At 42.3% G+C, this 22694-nt stretch overlaps 1 protein-coding gene across 4 annotated transcripts in view; it reads right to left on the bottom strand.

Moving 5' to 3' along the window:
• Window positions 1–5651: 5651 nt before the first annotated feature.
• CPLANE1 (ciliogenesis and planar polarity effector complex subunit 1) overlaps window positions 5652–22694 on the bottom strand; it is a 163988-nt gene continuing 146945 nt past the window's right edge. For all 4 annotated transcript variants that reach the window (XM_089687835.1, XM_089687836.1, XM_089687838.1 and 1 more), the window contains 6 exons: window positions 20543–20704; window positions 20142–20260; window positions 19275–19364; window positions 14069–14209; window positions 12546–12679; window positions 5652–9497 (listed from right to left, as the gene is read on the bottom strand). In XM_089687835.1, the coding sequence (XP_089543961.1) occupies window positions 9366–9497; window positions 12546–12679; window positions 14069–14209; window positions 19275–19364; window positions 20142–20260; window positions 20543–20704 (778 nt within the window). In that variant the 3' untranslated portion in view covers window positions 5652–9365. The remainder of the gene's footprint in view (window positions 9498–12545; window positions 12680–14068; window positions 14210–19274; window positions 19365–20141; window positions 20261–20542; window positions 20705–22694) is intronic.

The raw sequence follows: 22694 nt of genomic DNA, 5'->3' as shown, positions 1-22694 counted from the left end.
CACGTCGGTCACATGATCGGGAAAGAAGTGAATCGAAAAAGAAGACCGGGACCTTTCCGTGAGTACCGGACATATGTTTTTTTATAATTGAACGCAAATGTGCAGCCGCTCGGCGTCTAAGCCCAGAGGCCGGGAGGCCGCACATTTGTGTGCGACCGGCCTGAAGAGGTAAGAGCTGGTCAAATTCAGGGTCACCCCGAGGATGACTGAGTGTATTTTTGTTGAAATGCATAAAACACATTATACTCTCCTATATATGCCTGGCCATGGCAGCAGAGAACACGACATATGATGAATGGGGTCTGTGGACCAATACAACCACAATTAATTTTTTTTTAGTAATGCCCATGTTGAGTGTTAGGCCAACAAAAAAAATTTAAATTCGGAAACCGTAATGGGTTTCCATTCGAATGGTCTGGCAAGGTTTGAATTTGGGTTGGCGGCGATAAATTGTTGTGCATATAAATTGCTTTGATCCACAATCAATACATACAGATCTTCTGTGAAAAACAGCTCCAAAAAATCAAGGGGTGTAGTTACATTTTCTGTTTCCACCTGAATTCCGGGTTGGGCAGTGAATGGGGGGGAAGTACGGGTGCTGCAGAATTTGTGGGCTGCCAATCGGGATTTGCAAGCACATCCGGAAGGATACTAGGAGCTCTATGGGCCTGTGTGCAAATTCTTGGTGGCTGCGGGACAATACTTGTGCTCGCCACCGCACCAGCTTGTACTGCACTTATGGGACTCGCCACATCACCAAGTCATACTGCAGTGCTGGTATTATTATTAGACAGGATTTATATAGCGCCAACAGTTTGCTCAGCGCTTTACAATATAACGGGAGACAATACAGCAACAATACAGTTCAATACAAGAGGGTTAGGAGGGCCTGATCTTGGGAGCTTACAATCTAATAGGTATGTGAAAGACCAGGATGTACTAGGTTGCTAGTGCTCACCATTTCACCAAAAGGTAGCGCGGCACTAGTACTGGCACTCTGCGGCATATGAGAGTAATCAAAATTTACTGACAAGTGCTAACAGAGATCAGGCCTGATTCTGCGAACACTGCAGTTTTGTGTGCAATGTATCAAGTGACAGCATCCTACTGACACAGCACTTGCTAGGGGAGAAGGGGGAGGGTAAGCATAGGGGCTAAATGCAGGTGTTGGCAGGTGCCGGGGCTGATCCCTCTAACGCTGCGTTTTTGGGGACGCTATACTAATGTGAACGCTGGTATAGTGCTGACCTGATCAAAGATATTGATCCGTTCAGACACTATACTAGCAATGGAGGTTTATTGTGTATGAGCGTGCTCCTGGCAATCAAGGGGTTAAATGTGATGACTGGTGTACTGACGGGCAATCTGACGCCATCTGGCAACGCTACACCCAAATGAAATTTACATCCTTTTTTCCCCACGAATTGGGCTTTCTTTCGGTGGTATTTGATTGCCTGTGCTTTTTTAATTTTTATAAAAAGTGACAATTTTGAGAAAAAAAAATATTTTGGAATTTTTGCTATAAAACATGTCCAGTAAAATAATTTAAAAATCAAATTTTGTCATAAATTTAGGCCAAAATGTATTCTGCGACATGTCTTTGCTAAAAAAAAAATCCCAACACGTAAATTAATTGGTTTACGTGAAAGTTATAGCGTCTGCAAATGGCGGTATATATACTGGAATTTATTTTTTTTATACTAATAATGGCGGCAATCAGCGACTTATGGCGGGACTGCAGGACTGCGGCCGACATTCTGACACCGGGGGGAACTGACTTGGGGCCACTGGCATCCCCAATGACACCAATACAGTGATCAGTGCCAAAAAGAAACACTTGACACTGTACTAATGGCACTGGGGAGAAAGGGGTTAACAATAAGAGGCAATCAAAGAGTTAACTGTGTGAGGGGAGTGTTTTACTAGGGGGCGTGTACTTCACAGTAACACACTGATCTGGAAAGCTAAGCTCTGCTATCCAGATCAGTGTGCTCAAACTGACAGGGAGGAGAGCTGCAGTGTAAACACTGCAGCCGTCCTCCCCGCCAGTGATTGCTGGTAATCGCTGGGCTCCGGTGGGTAATCACTGGCCAGGACCCTGTGATTGACACCCGCGGCTGCGATCAGCGGCGCGGGTAGGGCGGTTGCGCGCCCCCTACCTGAAATGCAAAATCACGTATATATACATGATTTTGCACAGCGGTGCCGCCCTGCCGCAGTATATGTACTGTGGCTGGTCGGTAACCGATTAAGGTAAAATGTGTTTGGATGTGAGAACCCCAAAGTCTGTGAGCTACAGGCACACCCCAGGGGAGCCCCTTTTAAAGTGTAAAGTGCACGTATATATTTTGGCATACAAGTGCATATGTTGTACCTCACCTGCCACGTATGTCCCCAATACACTATTTTTGTCCAGGTCTTCCTGTAATGATGTTCTATCCTGTGTCAAGGTTATTTTCCTGCATAATTTGGAATCATCACCAAACACTGAATTTGAGCTCTTGATTCTAAACTCTAAATCATTAAAAAGGAAACTGAACGGCATTGGCCCCAAGACAGAACCCTGGGGAAAGCCACTTAAAGCTTTAGACCATTCAGAGACTGGTCACAACTCTCTTGAGCTGTTAGTTTCCTATCCATGTACATACAATTTCATCAACTCCAACAGACCTTATTTTATAGATTAAATATTTGAGGTACAGTTCAAATGAGGTACAATTTTAGAAATATCGAAATAAACTACATTCACTGGACTTTCACCATCCAATTTCTCAGTTACTTCCTTATAGAATGTTAACAGGTTGGTCCAACAAGAATGGTCTTTCATAAAGCCATGCTAGTTTTCACTTTCCTTTCCCTCAAATATCTTATATACCACTGATGTTAGGCTGGCTGGTCTGTAGTTTCATGGTATATATCTCAATCCTTTATTTTTTTTGAAAATTGGTGCCACATTTGCTCGATGCCAGTCAGTTTGTACCATTCCAGTCAATACTTCGAGCCTATGTACTAAAACATAAGATTCCTTCCAGCTAAGGTGCAAGATATCTGATCTTTCGGTTCTTCATGGGCTTTTTAGTGTCAGGCATCTGTTTCTCATATTTGTAAAGGCTGACCTGGTCTTCTGTTCACACGTTATAGCTTTATCAGAATGTTCATCCCTCCTCTGATGCCATTTTTGGGCCTAAGGTGCTGCAAGCTGCTCTCGGAGTCTGTTAAATCTTCTTGACCCATTTGTGAAGTGGGCCTGTTGGTGTTTGTTCGCCGTGTTGCGCACCCCTCACATGGACGGCTTTTGGACATTCTTGAACATGGTTTGACTAAAGTCCTGTTCTGTATTGGACAGCTAGAAATACAGGATTTTTGACTTGCTGGTAAATCTGTTTCCAGGACTACAGTACAGGACCCAGGTCTCTTTGCTCTGTTCCTATGATCTCCTTGCTGCTTGCTACAAAAACTAAGCCTAGGTCTGAGTGGGAAGGGCTATATAGGGTGACGTCCCTGCAGCTTTCTCTGTTGTCTGTGACCAGTCACGTGAAGGTAAGCTGCATATACCTCATGGGTCAAAAATCCGATTTTTTTTTTGTCTATCTCATTCATTGAGTGAATTCAGAGATAGGATATCCAAAAGCAGTCAAACTGGTGGACAACAGCAAATGAAATGCTAACAGGCCCACAAAAGACAACAGAACTGGGGCCTGCCTGCAGCTCAGGGAGCCATCTAAAGACCCTTTGCCCAAGGCTGACATCAGATGAGGCCTGAACATATCTGGTAAAACGTGGAGAACATGCAAAGAAAAGACCAGGTGGCATCCATACAAATTCAGGAAATGGTTGCTTGATGCCAAAAAGCCCTTCCAGAGGTAGTAATACACACCTTGACAGGAAACGGCAGCACCTGATCCCTAAGACCTTCAGCCTGATTGATGTTCTGTCTGAGCCCCTGGTGGAATGGGAGGAGCAGCTTCCCCCCTTACAGCGACCATCCATCAGCAATGAGGAGACAGTCTTTCTAATGAATGCAGTGGCTGTTAGGTAAACTTGCACAGCATATCCTACATCCAGGCAATGGAGGGAGGTTCCTTTTCATAAACTGTAGCTGGACAGAGGAACAAGAGAGTGTCCTGACTGAGGTAAAAGACTGAAATTGCTTTGGGAAGGTAGGAACAATGGCCCTCTGTAAGTCCTTGTATGAGACTAAAAAACAGTTCTTTACAGGATATAGTCATCAGCTCAGACACTTGCTCAAGGGTGTGATGTTAACAAGAAATGCAACCTTGTTAGTGAAAGTAGAGAGGGGAACATCCATGATTAGTTCAAGTGGTGTTTCTCTGAAGTGCAGAGAGAACCAATTCAAATCCCACATAGTCCAGGGGAGCCACGTTAGCAACACCCAGCACAAAAGTCTTGATTAAAGAATGGGAAACTGCAAATTCTGGAACAAGAATACGAGTGCAGAGCCTGACCTTAGATTGTGCTAAGGGCCAAACGCTGGTCCAGTGCCATCTACCGAAAGACCAGGATTTCTCCCACTGATATTTTCATTAGATGAAACCTACTTGTCTTGCATCAACCTCAATATGCCTTCTATGTGCGGTGATAGAGGAATGGGAATGTTTAAAGGGTATGTGCTTTCCACAATCTATGTTCTTTCTTAAGAATATTTTGTCCGAATTGGTATCACATAACAAGGAGTGCAACTTGTTAAAATTTAGAGATCTCGTAGCACACACTCTTACAAATTATATAAAACGTAATTACACTGCAGTCGCTAAAACACCTACCACCCATTATTAGAGATCGCCAGATCTAGCAGTGCATTTTTCCTAGCTGAGGCTACTACTATTTGACTCATAACATTATCTTGCAGAGTGTTGAAGAACTGGCAAGTCTTAGTTGTCCAATCAATGTCTGGATGTTTGAAGTTACCCGTAACAACATTCCTCTCCTTCTCCTCAATGTTAGGTGGGCTGTAACAAACTCCCATAATTACTTCACTATTTATGTCACTTGTATGCAGATCCAGCCATAAAGACTCCATCACCATTTTATTGCTCATATCCTTTCACACTCACTTTCAGGTTGCTCTTGATATAAAGGCATACATCTCCACCTCTACTATCGACCCTGTTCCTCCTAGTGTATAAATTCTATCTGAATATATGCAGCCCAGTCTTTTCAGCAGTCCATCCTGTCACGGATCGCACGATCGCCACCCTCAACATGCGACGATCGCACGACTGCGACGTCCAATATGCCACAATCGCAGCGTCAGACCCCAGACCTTCTCACCAAACTCGTGACCGAAGGACTGGCCGATCTAAAACCGCGATGTGACGCACGTAACAATGCCACACCCAGCTGCACCCTACACAACGATTTTCCAGCTAATGGACAACAGATCGATGTGCCGTCAGCCTGAGCGATTGTTACTGGGTTGGGTTAATTATGCAACTAACCCTTTCACACTGCCACCACCTCCTTTTTATACAGAGAAAGAGGAAACTTGTGTTATCAGTTATAACAATATAATGATTGAAATAATCGTCTGTATAATACGGTCCGCAGGCCAGTTATAGAGGTTTAAACAAACAGTAGCGTCTCTTCAAAGGCAGGGATTCGTAAATTGCAAATATGAACTATAGGAACAGTTCAACACTTTCAGAAAGAGAGATTTATTACTAAAAGGGTCAAACAGGTGCAATAAAAATATTTACAGAGAAGATGTAACTAAGATATATACATACATATATAAAGAACCATAGCACAGCAAAGAGATAATAGGAAAGAAGTTAAAGGGTTAAATTACTTGCCAGTACGCCTTGGCTTGTAAGCAGATCCAAGTTGCAGAGCGAAAGGTGGTATTGATGTTACAAATGGGAGATGTGTTTAACTTAACTTACTTAGGCCTGCTAGCCTGTTTTTAAAATGTCCCAGCAGGGGGGTGGCTCTGAGTAACTGACCAATACTCTGTTTAGGGAGGGATCGTCGGGCGGAACCCTAAATTAGAACCAACATCTTTCCTAATTCATATTCTGGTCTATAACTTCTCAGCTGCACGAGCGATAGTCTACCCGCGGGTATATTATTACACAGACAAGTCTGAGGATTATTTAGATATGAATTATGAAATGATGTGTTGCACGGTTCACGAGTTCTATGTTTCGGCTTCCCTGATCGCCCGAGATAAATGAGTGACCCATCAAACTGTCAGTCTGCTCATTGGCCATCTGACGAGATGCCCGATTTTCGTGTAAGTCTTCCATATTCCAAGATATGAGACATAGGGGAAAAATTGATTTGAGAAGTGTTCATCTAAATTCTGTCACCTATGCTGCACTAGGTTCATCAGGTCAGCATTTCTTTCAACTTCTGGAAAGGCTCCTTATCTGTTTTATGATGTGTGAAACTACACAGGTTCTCCAGGCAGTGCTGCACCACGTGGCTCCCTGCTGGGATCTGGCCTGTGACACTTTTAACTGACACCCATCTGTCACTGCGCCTCTCAGGAAGGGAGGGGTAAGGAGAATAAGGAATAAATGAATACTTTTAATAAAGGGGGAATCTGCGTCCATCTCTGATGCGCAAGTTTGCTACACATCCAGGTTTCTACAGAGTCAGAATCCTCCTTGAATAGTTCTAGCTCATCCATTTTATATCAGGCTTCTAGCATTTATGTACACGCCTTTTAATTTTGTGTTAGCTCCTAGTTATTTTTTATTTCTTTTACAAATATTACAATTTGTAATTGCTCGACTTCCTACCTTGGCTTCCCTGCTGTCAGGTTCAATCTTAGAGACTGTATGATGAAGCTCCAGTTAGGAGTGAAGTACATTCGAGTTGGTCGCACAAACTGCACTTGTCTGTGCATCAATTGCCTTAATAAACGTAACCTTGGCTTTTACGATGTGCAGCTTTCCTCCCTTTGTTCTGAGGACTGAGGTGTTATGTAGAAAGCATTTGGTATATATGCTTTAAACTCCTCTATTTTCCTTATTGTGCAACAGTCGTACAAATTGATGTTCTCACAAAGAAAAAAGTGCCAGCTCTTGTTCTGTCCCGTCATTTTTACAAAGTAGATAGGAGGTATGTGTAATCCACAATGTCTTAAAGTGTTACTAAACCCACAACAGTAAAATCAGTCTGTATATGCAGTAAAGCATGCTTGTTATACTCACTGTGGAACCTAAAGGGTTAAGCCTCTGCATTGTGTAAAAAGGCTGTTTGATCCTGACTTCTCTGCCCCTCCTCTTATTGAAATGACCACCTGATACAGACTGAATCTGTAGTCACATGGACATGCTCAGTTTGGTGTGTATTGCTAGAGAGGTTTTTTGTTTTTAGGAGAGTGCATGGGATCAGCACAGAGGCAATCAGCACTGTCCAGATAGAGGATCAGGACTTTCACATCCTCCCAGAGAAGAAAGAAAACGCCTCCTATGTAGAGCCATACAAAGTAGTGTGCAGGAGCTGACAGGGCAGAGATCTGTATTGTTTACATACAGTTCTCTCCCCTGTCCGTGATACACGGTGATTGCCGGGTGCCGGCAGGGAATCACCGGCTGGGACCTGGTGATCCGACAGGTGAGGCTGCAAATGGCGGCACGGGTAGGGCGTGCGCCAGCTACCCGGAAATGCAGAATCATGTAATGTATATATATGGGATTTTGCACACCGCTGTCGCTCTGTAGCAGTATTTCTGCGATACGGTGGTGGGAAAGCGGTTAACGGAAGCTCACAGCCAAAAATGTTTTCAGACAAGCTGCCTACTGTAACAGGTATAGGTTGTTCATAGTATTCCTATACATACTAGCACATTATGAGAGACGTACCTTAAAACTAAGCCCTCCATGGTGTGCTGTTACTGCTAACAGGACTTCCATCTTCACCCGGTCTTCCTTCCAGGCTCTGGCCATTCGAATGGCTGAGCCGCAATGACATCAGCAGTGGCACAGTGCGCCAGTGATGTCATCGGCTGCAGAAGTAGTGAACATCTACATGGTGCACGTTTCAGAGATATTCCTTGTACAGGTAAGCTTTATTAGAATCTTAACTGTAGGTACAAGTGAGTAACCATTCTTCACTACCGGTTGCTATTTTCAGGTTTGCTTCTGATTTGTATCGTTGTCAAGGGTGTTGTCAGGATTTATACAGCGGTTTTAGGTTACAAGGGGAAAAACAAACTGCAGTTGGTTGGGGGAACCCTTACAAAAAATGTCAAGCTGGTTTAAAAGAACTGTAAAGCTCTAGTGCCATTGCTCATTTTATTTAACAAATTTATTTTTTCAATTACAACAGAACATAAAACTCTTATTAAATAAAAACTCTCTTTAAATAAAACAATCCTGCAAACAAAGAGTTTTAGGTTGTATGAAAAATAAAACCTATTTCATTTTAAGGTGCATGTTTTTATAAAAATAGAATAGGTAAAACCGAAACATGTCACAGATCAGCAAGAAGATGCTGTACACCTGATTGTACAAAGAATATTAATGCCAGCAGAGGTCCAGCTTAGGAATGTATCTTGGAATTTACTCCCCTTTTGAAGGGGATAAATGTCTTCTTTAGTAATCCATAAATCAGCTACAAGACCAAGGGCCAATGAAAACAGATTTGTCAGGACCCCAGAAGTGGTTGCCTAAATCAGAGTTTGCCACAAAAGGTGATGTCTGCATGGAAAATGTTTCCAGCATAAAACTCTTTAAAAAAAAGGTGTCGTGTGTTAAATTAAAAAAAAAGCGCCCAGACTTCAAAAGACGAGCATGTATATTTAGTGTTCTGGAAATCCGTGTGGTGGATCACTTTGCTGCTCCTTGACCACTGCAGGTGTTAGATGTGCTGAATACCTACCCTTGGGAGGAGCAGGTATTTCACATACAAGGAATTGTCAAGTAACTGAAATGGCCAAGAAACATCAAAATGGATGTGCTTTGACACACTTTTCTGGGCTGGGCTTGGTTTACAAATGACGTGGTCATGACATGCTCTAAAGTGAATTATTTTATAATGAAAAACTAATTACTAAATAACCCTTCTGGCCTTTTCCTTTCAAAATAAGAGCGGTTAATATGTGATCCAAGACCATTTGTGTCTATAGCCACCCCTCCTCTACACCAAGGTGTTCTTAGCATGGCTTATCCTTATTTCAGTTCATATAAAACTGCTAAGGAGAGGATATGGCCACACACAGGAGCAAAGATCAAAATCTCAGCATATGTATACTACAGATTTTAGTAAAAAAAAAAATGTTCTCACAGAAAGCATTATAGTTTTTTTATAAAATGATAATGTTGCTATGAAGCCGCAAGTTATTTCTTAACAGAGTTCCTTTATTACGATTCTGTGGTAGATGCAGATAGGCCCAGTCATGTACTCCCCACACTGGCCACCAGATCCTCAATTGCTTTCCAGTCCAGCTTGCTGAGAATGCTGCCAGTGCTATCAGATGCATTGTCCCGGTTGGCATTGTGGGAATGGTCTCCGCCACCCAATGAGCCCTGCAATAGAACACAGACACATAACAGTACATAGTTGCTAAGGATGAATAAAGACACCGGTCCACCCAGTTCAATCTGTGGTCTATGTAATAGTCAGTCAATGTAATAGTACAGTACAACAGCCACTGATATCTGCAGATGTCTCTTTTCTACTTTGTCATGCATATTTCCCCTATTTGTCCCAACTGTGCCAAAACAATCCTCATATGTTAATCGTACAGTACAGGACACAGAACTGGAGCTCTGACCATGGGATATATGCCAGTATCCAACCACCTAAAGGTGGCAGCAAACACTTTTGCTAGGAACATTCCTAGAGCATATGCACATAACTCCTCCCACTCTAGAAGGCTCCAGTTTTTTGACAATGTCCTTAGGTGATGGACCTCTTCTCGTCTGGAGAAGTATTTTTTTTTTCACACCACTAAAAACTTTTCTTCATCTAACTCTTCTGCCAACATCGGACTGCTTACCCTTTGTGTGTATGTGGGGGCAGCCTGTAATGTTTGCTTCAGGCACTGGATCCTGTGTCAGGCACTCACCATGGCATGACCTGCAACAAGTGAAGGTAGCTGTAGGGTGCTATACAGGTCCACGGTCCATTCTATGGCCCCCTGATCCTGAAAACCCATTTGGGGATATGTCCTCCATGATGGGCAAAGACTGGACATTATTATGCCCCAGTGTCGTGGATAAGGTAATATAGGGTTTCCCTATACATGGACTCCATTTCATGGCTTAAGAACACTATCCATAGGTCAATAGCACTGCTGTTTAGTGGCAGAATATTACTGGGCAGATTATGGGAAAAATTATATAAATAAATAAATATCTCCTGACAAAGGCACTACGCTAAAACATGTGAAGCGATAATGCCATAACACATGCATCTGACACACTGAGGAGGTCCACTGGCACTCTGCTACCTATTTGGTTTGGGTGAGGACTATAGTGATCTCCTCCATTCATCGTTATCAATACGGTGGCCAAGCGCTGCCATATTATGATACACGTGAACAGTTTAGTGCTGCTTAAGCACTTCTAACATGCGAGTTGTTTTCTTATTGCTTTTAAATGTTAATTTTTGATCAAACATTATTACTCTATGAGAAGCAATTTTCTTTTTGGGTACTCCTGTGAACTGAGCTGTGAGGGATTGGTATGCTTTTCAATGTGGAGATAGAGATTCTGCTTACTGCCTTGTGGTTACAGATATCAGACCATGACAGATTGGAAGGGATGTCCTCTGGAATTTGATTTATGATTCATGCACAGAATGACCTTCCTAAAAGTTAGAGGTCACAACAGCAGGTGAGTTCAGTCACATAAGGAGGAGGTACACTTGGTGATCATCGGTGTGAATATATGGACGGTCTTTTATTTATTTATATATAGAATTGTCTGCATGATTTTGATTTGGTTTGCACTTAATATATTAAAGTGCTGCTCTGCGTGGTTATATTTGATTTGTTTATTTCTTCACAGGTTTGTGTTGATAGTGTTTTAACCACTTGCCCTCCAGAGGATTTACCCCCTTTATGACCAGGCCATTTTTTGCTGTTTGGCACTGAGCTATTTCAACTGATAATTGTGCGGTCGTGCAATGCTGTACCCAAACAAAATTTATGTCCTTTTTATCACACAAATAGAGCTTTCTTTTGATGGTATTTGATCACCTCTGCGGTTTTTATTTTTTGCGCTATAAACCTGAAATCCAATGACAACCTCCAGGCTTTCAAAGGGCATATTTCCTCATGAAAAATTTATTTTTTCTTTTTCAAAAACCTGTGACAAAAATTACATTTGTAAAATACTCACCATGCCTCTTTATCAAATTCCTTGGGGTGTCTACTTTCCAAAAAGGGGTAATCCTGGGGGGGGGGGTGTTTGTACTATCCTGGCATTTTAGAGCCTCTGAAACTGTGATAGGTACTGGGAGGTGATATGAGGAAATATGCCCTTTGAAAGCCTGGAGGGGGTCATTGGATTTCAAGCTCCTGTATGTAGCTAGGCTACCAAAAAGTCTCTCACATGTGGTACCCCCATACTTGGAACAAGTAAGAGAATGTGTTTTGGGGTGTTATTCCACATATACTCATGGCATGCATGAGCAATATATCATTAAAGTGACAACTTTGTGTACATAAAAAAAAAATTGTCATAGTCAAAAAATAAAATGTTTCATGGACTCAACATGCTTCTCTGCAAAATCCTTGGGGTGTCTACCTTCCAAAAAGGGGTCATTTGGGGGGGGGGGATGGAGTTGTACTGTCCTGGCATTTTAGCACCTCAAGAGATGTGATAGGCAGTCAGAAAGTAAAAGCTACGTAAATTCCAATATATATATACCATAGTTTGTAGATGCTATAACTTTCACACAAACCAATTAATATATACATATTGGGATTTTTTTTACCAAAGACATGTAGCAGAATACATTTTAGCCTAAATTTATGACTAACTTTGAGTTTATTGGATATTTTTTATAACCAAAAGTGAAAAATATTGTTTTGATTTTTCAAAAATTTTGGTCTTTTTTTGTTTATAACGCAAAAAATAAAAACCGCAGAGGTGATCAAATACAATCAAAAGAAAGCTCTGTGTGAAAAAAGGACATAAATTTAGTTTGGGTACAGCATTGCATGACTGCGCAATTACCAGTTGAAATAGCGCAGTGCCGAACATAAAAAAATGGCCTGGTCGTGAAGGGGGGTAAATCCTCTGGAGGGCAAGTGGTTAAAACACTACCAACACAAACCTATGAAGAAATAAACAAATCAAATATAACCGCGCAGAGCAGCACTTTAAAATATTAAGTGCAAACCAAATAACTGGGTGATTGGGGCTATAAAGCTGCCTGTAGGTGGCAGAATGACATGAAAGTTGAAGACTTCCTGTGTCCCCCAATGAATGAGAAATAAAACTTGATGTTAATTGGGAGGACATTTACACACAGAACAAATCAAAAGGAGAACATTATTCAAACCTGTTGGCAACCATGATCCCAGCTAGTGAACCCAGGACAGACTCGCTCACACTGTTATATACCTCAGAGAATATGGAGTTTCGGCTGCTGTATAATATTCTATGGATCTCCTCGGGAAGCTCCCAGGGGCTCACAATATCCCGGTCATATTCCTCCTGCACTGGTGACTGTGGACTTGTCGCCTTACTGCTCCTATCTGTATAGGCAAAAATAGATAATAGCATGGTGTTGAAGAGTGCCCTCATCTCAATGTATAGTTATGCCTAAAAACCCTCTTTTTGTGGGACTATACAGGTATGGGCTGAAAATCTTTTAGGTAAAAACAATAGAAAACGTTTATTTTACAACAAATTTTAAAATGAATACATGTACTGAAAAAGCAGCTTTACATGCAGCAATATAACATTGCATAGTGTACACAAATGGGGATCTAATATGTAGAAAGCAGATGAGAAAAGCCTGATGTGTTTATAAATAGGATGCTTCAGAGGTGCCCATCTGTGATTGGTTTGCAATTAGGAAAGCCGCCAAAATTAAAACCGAGAACATCTACTGTCGCCATCCCAACTTCACCAGATAGGGCAAGAGGGAAGGGCTCCTTTGGTGGTACCGATACACACCAGACCGACAACTAGGAGAACTACATGCCGTGCCTGGCTGTATTGTTAGCAGCTCTACAGCCTCTTTTGAGATAGTCTCTCTAGTTTAACGGTCTAGGATTTTGGCTTGCCAGATTCTTCTGTGTTACCCAGAGATTACTCTCGGTACTACCCCTTCCCTCTTGTCCTACCTGGTGACCTCACCAACTGTACGGTTGTGGCTCTCTGCCCCCCTAGTTTAGGTGGAAGTCAGGATGGCGCCAGTAGCTATCCTTGGTTTTAATTGTGGCGGCTTTCCTCCTTGCAAACCTCTCACAGATGGGTATCTGTGAAGCAGAAATCTAAAAATCCTACCTCGATATGCGCCAGAAGCCTTTTTCATCTACTCTCTACATTGGATCCCCATATGTGTCATATACTGTGCCATGCTGTATTGTTGCATGCAAAGTCGCTTTTTCTGTACATGTATTCCTTTTAACATTTTTGGTAAAATAAAGTTTTCTATTGTTTTTACAAAAACCATTTTTCAGCCTGTGCCTGTATAGTCCCACAAAAAGAGGGTTTTTAGGCATATCTGTATAAGATAAGGGATAAGACCGACATATTATTATATTATTTTATCCCTTCTAGTGCCAACATAGTATACATTGTTTTACAGCCTATATACAGCAATCCACATAAAGCCCATCAGCAATTAGGATAAAATTTAGGTCTATGGAGGTTAACAATAAGTTTGTGCTTGCAACCTTGTGCTCAAAACGTTCCTACGTGGAAAGTTATATTTAGAGAGGGAGAGAGTCATAAATAGAGAGAGATATAGATCTAGATAAAAGAAGAAAAAGAGACAGACACATACATACACACATATTGAAATACTGCACAATCACGTAGGATTATATTTTCCTGAGTTGAGAAACATTATTAGTTTTTAGCAGTGCCGCAAGCTCGTCACATCACTAGAAAACATTATCACTTTCAGCCTTTACCTTGGTGTTGTGGCTTAAGCAGCTTTGTTGTGGTTTTAAGAATTGATTTTTTAGCTTTACTATTGAGATTAGTCCTGCTTCTTCCAGTGAGCATCCCCCGGCGAGTGATCTGAGAGATGCGGTCTCCCGGTAGGGTTGGATCTGAAGGAAGGTAAAAAGTAAACAGTGGTGATTCTTGTTTGCAATAACTATACCTGTGGCCTGTACTTGGATATAAGGCAAGGTCAGCAATCAGCCAGACAAATCTAAAATTATTAGTTACATAAAACCTTACAATTGCAAAACAAAATGGGGTCCTCTGTTAAAACAGGGTGGAAGGATGTTATTTTGACCCCCCAAAAACACGAGGTTGGTTTTAGGTCTAATTTAGGGAGAGAAGCCAGTTGGCTGACAGTCTCCTAACCTACAGTCTGATTTTAGAAGAAGTGTTGAAGTCCCACACCTACATAATGATAGTAGAATTAAGAAAAATTGATAAAATCTATTCCTTGGAATCCATTGAGGGACACAGAGCTTAAACAGAGGTTATACTGCAGACCAATTTTGTAGCAAAGCAGTATCAATAGCATGATAAAAACAGAGAGGTGGGACTGATGTTCCTCAGTAGACTCCAAAAAAAAGGAGTACAGAGTACAAATATTTTCTCTTTGTCATACATTAATGAACACAGGTATTTCTAAACCTTTGGGATGTTAAAGAGCAACCCAACTGAGGGGTGGGCAACCCAACAAACATTGGCTAACAGGCCCAAGAAAACTGATTATAACAGAAAAAAATGGGGGAATAAAAAGAACATTTACTGATTGCCTCCTCACTTTAAAAGTGTTGCCGTTTAAACCATGAACCAAAGCACAAACCAAAAAATATTGCATGGATGGGTAAAGCCCATTCCATGAGACAAGTGGTTAATTGGATAGCAAACGAGACTTGTAACAGGTTGTATTTATTCAGTATTAGCAAAATCATTTGCAGTAGCACCACAAAGTAACATATAGTGTTCAGCAACCACAACCACATATAGACATATACAACATAAATTTAAAAACAATGTCAATTAAGGACGTCCGGACATCAATAATGGTATATGTTTATACAAATCTTGCAGGAGCTCAACCCAATTGGGAATATTATCCCCAATCCATGCAATATTTTTTGGTTTGTGCCAAGAAAAACGGAGCTGCAAACAGTCTCCAAACAATTGCCCAAAGCTGGCATTTGATAAGACAGAATCATTCACCTGGTAGAATTTAGAGAACGTGTGAACAGAAGACCAGGTAGCAGAATTGCAAATCTGGGAAACAGATGCTTGATGTCAAAGAGCAAGTCGATAAGGATCACAGGACAATGTCTTCATTGAGGAAGAATGCTGAAACCACTTTCAGAAGAAAGGATGGCCATGGACATACAACAACCTTGTCATAGTAAAGAATGAAGAAAGGCTCTTTACAGGAAAGAGCTGCCAGTTCAGAAACATGTCTGGCAGATGCGACAGTGACCAAAAAGGCTATTATACACGAGCAGTCCTCCAAGTGGATATCCCAGACAGATTCAAAGTGTTTTTTGCAGGGGAGACAGACTCACATTGAGATCCCAAAGAAACACAGGGCACTGTATGGGGGCTTAATACAACATACACCTTAAAAGGTTTTGACAAAGGAAAGCAAAGTCAGAGGCCTTTTAAAGAGAATAGATAAGGTTGAAAACATTTCCAGGAGCGATAATATATCTTCTTAGAGGAGACTTTTCTTGCTTTCAGCAAGGTAGGAATCACAGACTTAGAAATCCCGCTCTCCTTTAACACCTTTGGGATTCAACAGCCATGCCATTAAACCCAGAGACTCAGAAGGAGGACAGAATAGACGGCCTTGAGATAGCAGATCTGGTCTGTATGGAGGAGGCTAGAATTTGTCTGTGTACCAGATTCTTTTGGGCCAGTTTGCTGCACTTGGAATCACAAGCAGATGAGGAAGGATTATCACTGGAGGGAAAGCGTCAATTAGCCTGAACTGAGACCCGGAGATTATCAAGGCATCTGAGGCTAGAGCTAAAGAATTGCTGGTTCTGGCAACAAACAGATGTAGTTTGTTGTTGAATCTGGAGGCTAGGATGTCCACATCTGAAGTTCCCCACTTTTGGCATATCAGACTGAAGCGGCTGAGATAATCAACTTTCTAGTAGCCAATTCATGAAATGTGGACTGCAGAGATCACTGGAGAGTGAGTTTCTGTCCAAGAGATGATCTGAGTTCTGGCGCCCCCTGATGGTCGACTAAGGCAATTGCTGTGGCATTGTTTGACTGCACCCTGATTGATTGCCCCTTCAGAAGGGAGGTCCATTGTTGCAGACCCAAATTGACTGCTCTGAACGCCAAGATGTTGATGGGAAGGCTTGGTTCCTTTCAATGACCATGTTGCTTGGACCAGCATGACCGACTTGCATCTGTTGTAATAACTTTCCAGTTATAGGGAAGGTAGGATTTCCCTACTGTTAGGGCTGGGGTGGTGATCCTTGCTCAGCTGGACAGGAGCTTTGGCACATCAAGAGAAAAAGCCTGCTTGTTCCAGGCTGACAAGATATTTTGTTGAATAGTTCTTGAACTGAATTGGGTAAATGGTACTGCTTCAAAAGGGGGATACCATTAGGCCTAGAACTCTTATGAACAATCTCAATGTGAGATTTCCCTTGGATCTCAAGACTCGAGCATGTGCTCTTGGAGAACAAACTTTCATTTCTGGTAGAAATAATTTTATTTGGAATGTGTTGAGGACAAAACCCAAGTTTTTCAGGTGAAGGGAAGGCTGGAGAGCAGGTTTGTTGAAACTAGATCACCCAGCTGAGTATCTGAATTGGCTTGTGCACATTTTCTGATGGGAGCTGCAAGGAAGAGGAGTACTTCAGAAGGAGGTCATCTAGGAGGCCTGTGACCTGTACAGTATACTGTACCCTGAGTTCTGAGTAGGGCAAGGCAGAGGTGCTAAGACCTTTGTGAACACTCTGGGAACAGAGGACAAGCCAAAGGATTATGTGACAAACTAGAAGTGGCGGCCTGCCAATGTGAAGCACAGAAAGAGCTGATGAGATGGGTAAATGGTAATATATCCAAGAAGCAATGTTGTGAATTCCATGCAAAATTTTGGAATCTGAAGGAATTTGCTGAGGGATTTTAAATCCAGAATAGGATGAATACCCCTGTTGGGCTTGAGTAGACTCCTCTAAACCTGTCCAGTGGCAGTATTGGCACAACAAATCCCTCGGACAAAAAGTGGTTTACGGCATTTTGCAAATCTAACTGTCCCTGGGCAGTTTTCTGTTGATTTGAGAGCAGAAAGCAGTCATGTGGTAGAATTTTGAACTCCAGTTTGGACCTTTTTGAAACCACAGATTAAATCCCACAGGTCTTGGTTGTCTGTGACCCAGAGAGAGGCAATTTTAACAGCAATGGCACCCCTCTTCATTATGGAGAGGGCTTTGGGGAAGGCTTGGTGGCCTTGGTGAGACAAGTTTTTGAAGTTGAAGCCTGGTAAGAGCAGACAGGTGTTCAGCATTTTGAGGGGCTAGGGGCTACTAAAGAAGGTGGTTTTGGGACCTCCCAACACTGGAAGTAAAACCTTCCCACTTGTAAAAAGGAAAAGTGCCTCACCAGACATCTTGCTTGGAAAGGCATACATCTGAGGCGCCTTTTGCTGGCAGCTTCAGCTATTCAAGCTCTTAGCCAAATGATCATGACAAGCTCTATCTACACAGAAAAGTAGAGCAGAAGGCAATTGTTGTAATTGCTGTGTAATCGCAGGAACCTGAAATACATGGTCGTGTTGGGTGTTCATTGCCCAAGTCCAGTTAGCTGCAGTTTGACATACTGAAATTGCGGCAAGAGCTGGTTGTAGGCTGGGCCTGCAAAATTAAAGAGAGTTTTAGGAGTGTCTCAAACTTACTAACTGCAGAATTTTTCAAAGAAGAAACATCTTCAATAGGTACAGTGAGATGTTTGTTTAGGATAGAGATGGCAGGATTAACTCCAGGAATAACCCACTTCTTTGTGAACTCCTCTTCCACTTGATAGAGTTCAGAAAAGATTTTAGGAGGAGTAAGACTGCACATTCTATCTGGTCCTAAACAGGACATGTCTTGCAGGGTTTTGTAGGTCTCTTTGTACTCAAAGGGGTATGACAAGATGGAGAAGAGTTAGCATGCAAAATGCAATGAACTTGTTGGAGGGGGGTGGAGAAATATCTTCTGTAGCGTACTCTAATATTTCCACAATATCCTTTTAATTGCCTTCTGCATTCTGTAGGAGTGGCTTTAGAAGACAGTGAGAGTTTGATTTAAAAATCAGGAGACAATAAAGAAAAAAGCACAAACTACTAAACTAGTTAGGCGAAGGGTGAGTTTCTCTGTGAAGGAAAAAATATCCTTACCTTCAGGCACCAGCATAAAACTGAAGACTCACGGAGTGGTGTAGGACTATAGGGCAGGTGCCTAGGTGTCTATGATTAGGACATCATGTAGTGGCAGTAGAACCCAAAGGTTTAAGACTTCCTGTGTGTCTCTTAATGGACATGAAAAAAATTATTTGCTGTCAATTAGTCCATGGGGAAGGTTAAATAAAATTCAAAGGAATCCTAATTTTCCTGAATCTGTGCTTGCTGATTTGCTCTATTGGTAAAGAATTGTGCAATTCACAAAGCAGTTGTCGGCATCTCTCAATGCTCCAAAACCTGGTCAATCTGCTGCTCACTTTCAGAAGATGTGTAATCCATTTAGAAAGTATCAGAGGCACAGCTGATCTCTAATTTCTATGACATGACATCATTTCCTTACAGCATTTCAGACATCACACAATCTCAATGTCCAGTATAATGTTAAATTGTGATACAAAAATCAGAGTGAGTAAGGCTGTGTTAAATAACCCTCTACACTGTCCAGAGCTCCCAAAATGCAGAATTCTGTTATAGTGTTAGAACTATGAACAGAAACAAAACTGCCAATTACAGCAAAGGATGTAAAAAGTAAATGTGATTGTATTTTAGTCCGCACCACAGCACTGTGCTTGTAGTGGTGCTGCCCACACAGGTACTGGAGCAACTGCTTGTTTTTATGGGTTTTTTTTTAACTGGTATTAAAGAATTATTGCTGAAATATGATTGGTTGTTTTACAGTTTCCATTCATTTATATATGTCAAAGTATTTAGTAATATAAGCCTCTTACCGTATCGTCTGTTAACAGCGTAGCTAGGCACACTGCGAGGTCGGAGTATGGGTTCGGACACACTCTTTGGAAGGACAAATGTCGCTGTTCCTGTGTAAAAACATTTAGCAGGCAGAAGAATCAGTATGCAGCAGAGCCTTTGTGCAAAAACAGACTCCAAGAAGTGGCTAGAGTCTAAATAACGTACCCCAAGGTACAAACAAGGTGGAAGTTTCTACTTTAAAGCAGAATTCCACATCTCTTCTCTGACCTTATATCTTTCTGCTTCTCTGCATTTCTAACTGCCTCTTGTCTCCTGGTTTTAATTTGTAAAAATGATCGGGGCAGTACCCTGTCTCCCTACAGGAAAGCTACTGTAAAAACATTTCAGTGGTTTTATGGGAAAATACCAGTGGTTATTAGGCCTTGTTGACACCTGTAGTCTGCATAAAAATATGCAGCTGAGCAATGCTGGGTAACATGTTGCTAAACATAAGGATGCCCCTGCACATGTCTGCACTGTACCTGTACAGCTACCTTATATGCTTTGGTTGACATGATAGCATTTTTTCTAATGAAACCTATACCAAGATGAATATGGAGGAGTCCTAAAAATGTCTCACACAATTTGAGCCACTGACATGGAAGAAGCATGCAACTAGTGAAAAAAGATGAAGGTCACAACTCCTGGTCTCTTACCAGTTCAAGGCCAATGGCTCAGAGTATACTTTGGATTAGCATACTTGTATGGAAAGTAGTGTTTTCAGGAGGAGAGTTTACCACTGGCAGCTCACGTGTATTCTCAGCACAGGTTTCCTTTAAGTGCAGAGATACTTCGGCAGCCCTGTGTATTGCCACCACATCACCTGACAGCCCATATGATCTTACCTTGGGTCTGTGTCCGTAAAGGAGAAGATATGAACCTCGGCTGTAGTACCCCAGCTCTGGAGGCTAACCGACTTTTCTCAGTATGGGCAGTGGACAAGCTGTGAACCGCAGTGCGAGATCTGCAATAGCAAAACAACACCACAGAGGACAGTATAGTAACAGCTATGAGAATCCTATTGATAGATAACTCATGCATTGAACCAACCATACACTGGCAGGTGGACCATCCCTTCTCCTGCTGGGCTCTTTTTGTGAATGGATGCATGGAATAAGGGTCTTAATCATTAAATTATCTGAATGAAAACTACTTCTGTCTATCACACCATATTCTCCTTTAATTGTTTCTGTAATTCAGAAAAAGCAAGAGAGGAGAGTGGTTAACAAGACTGCTAGAAACTCACCTTGTAGAGGAAGGCTGGGTTATCCGCTGCCTGGACAGAGACGTCTGGGACCTGATGGGTTTGGTGCTCCCAGCTGGTATCTGAGGGGAATCCGATAACATCTCCTGCATGAGGCTCATGGCGTCTGATACGCGGTGACTGTGGTGCTCGGACAGAAGCATCCTGAAAACACACAGAGAACACTGCTGGCATCCTGGGAGAAGTGTTTATAGCTACCATGTGTATTTGATGCATACAAGGCCACATCTAACATTTGGAGATTTAGTGCATAATTAGTGCAAGTTGCTTCTCATTTACAACTCATTTACAAAGGATTTTTTTAAGCAAATCACAAAGTGGACCACAGCCAACTAAATCCAACATACATCTAAAAACAAAACATTTTTATTTGGAATCAGATGAAGTAATGAATGATAAAGAAAACCCTGTGAACTCTGATGTTGTCTGCATCCCATTGAGGAGATTTCCTTTCACATTCTGTCCTGGAGACACAACAGGAGGTTGAGAGGAAATCCCTTCTAAGACAGCTGATACAGGAGCAGGCGTCCCCATTGGAGGATTTCCACTCACCTACTATTCTGGTGACAGCTGTAAAATTTTGGGTACACAGACAGTGATATAAATGAATATAAATAAGAGTAAGGTCATTTTTTTAACCAGCACAGGGGGAAGTCATTAATCACACTGAATTCCCATAATACATCTGTTCCACAGCTTACAGTGTCTTTTTGTGTGGCAGAATTAGTAAACTTTCCTTACTATTTATCAGCACGTTTCTTAGTTCTACAATCTAAGCAATGTCTACAGGCAGCATAGACTACACCAAACAAGAGTGAACCATGGTTTAAAGGTGCCACCGTTGTCTTACCGCACTAAGATACTGGGTTTAGCGTCCAAGAAGAATACTATCTGCATTGGGTTTGTAAACTCTCTCTTTGCATACATTTCCTTCTGGAAAGATAATGTCAGGAATGGACTGGCCAGCAATAGTGGGACTCACCTGCCTTATGAGCTGCAGTACCAGGGCTGGCCAGCGGGTGCTCCCAGCAATCAGAGACTCAACCTTGCAGCCAGTCAAACACCTGGAACTAATTATACTGGTGTATTTAAGGGACATTCAGACCTGCAGACTCTGCCTTGGTGTTGTGGGCCCTGTATCCTGTTCCTGCCTGATTCTCTGCTGACCCTGCTCTGATCCCTGGCTTGTCTGACCATTCTCCTCTGCCTGACCCTCTGTACCACGCTGCCCGCTACCTGCTGAACCTGGCTTGTGACCCCGACCATTCTCCGCTTGCTCCCCCTGTACCTACCTGCCCGATTGATATTGACCCGGCCTGCCTGACGACGCTTGCATTGTATGTACTGTTATCTGTGGGTGGTTTGGTTTGTTTGCACTGTGTTATGTTTTAGTATTGCACTGCGTTTATGTGTTGTTAGTGTTAATAAATTACATTGTTTATAACTTATCTGAAGTCTGCGTTTCCCTGCGTCAGTGTCAGGAATGGACTGGCCAGCAATAGTGGGACTCAGCTGCCTTATGAGCTGCAGTACCAGGGCTGGCCAGCGGGTGCTCCCAGCAATCAGAGACTCAACCTTGCAGCCAGTCAAACACCTGGAACTAATTATACTGGTGTATTTAAGGGACATTCAGACCTGCAGACTCTGCCTTGGTGTTGTGTTTCTCTTGGGCCCTGTATCCTGTTCCTGCTCTCTGTTCCTGTCTGATTCTCTGCTGACCCTGCTCTGATCCCTGGCTTGTCTGACCATTCTCCTCTGCCTGACCCTCTGTACCACGCTGCCCGCTACCTGCTGAACCTGGCCTGTGACCCCGACCATTCTCCGCTTGCTCCCCCTGTACCTACCTACCCGACTGATATTGACCCGGCCTGCCTGACGACGCTTGCATTGTATGTACTGTTATCTGTGGGTGGTTGGTTGGTTTGTTTGCACTGTATTATGTTTAGTATTGCACTGCGTTTATGTTTGTATGGTTAGTGTTAATAAATTACATTGTTTATAACATATCTGAAGTCTGCGTTTCCCTGCGTCAGTCACACACCTCTGGTCATACCCGGGAGCCCTGACATTACACCAAGGCCAATCCTGACCAGAAGTGGCTGCACAGGGAAGCCATCTTGGCTTGTTGATGGGA

The sequence above is a fragment of the Staurois parvus genome, unplaced genomic scaffold (genome assembly GCF_062004578.1).
Source record: "Staurois parvus isolate SC_StPar_1 unplaced genomic scaffold, SC_StPar_1.0 ptg000438l, whole genome shotgun sequence".
Lineage (NCBI taxonomy): Eukaryota > Metazoa > Chordata > Amphibia > Anura > Ranidae > Staurois > Staurois parvus.
This window is presented reverse-complemented; position numbering and strand designations above follow the sequence as displayed.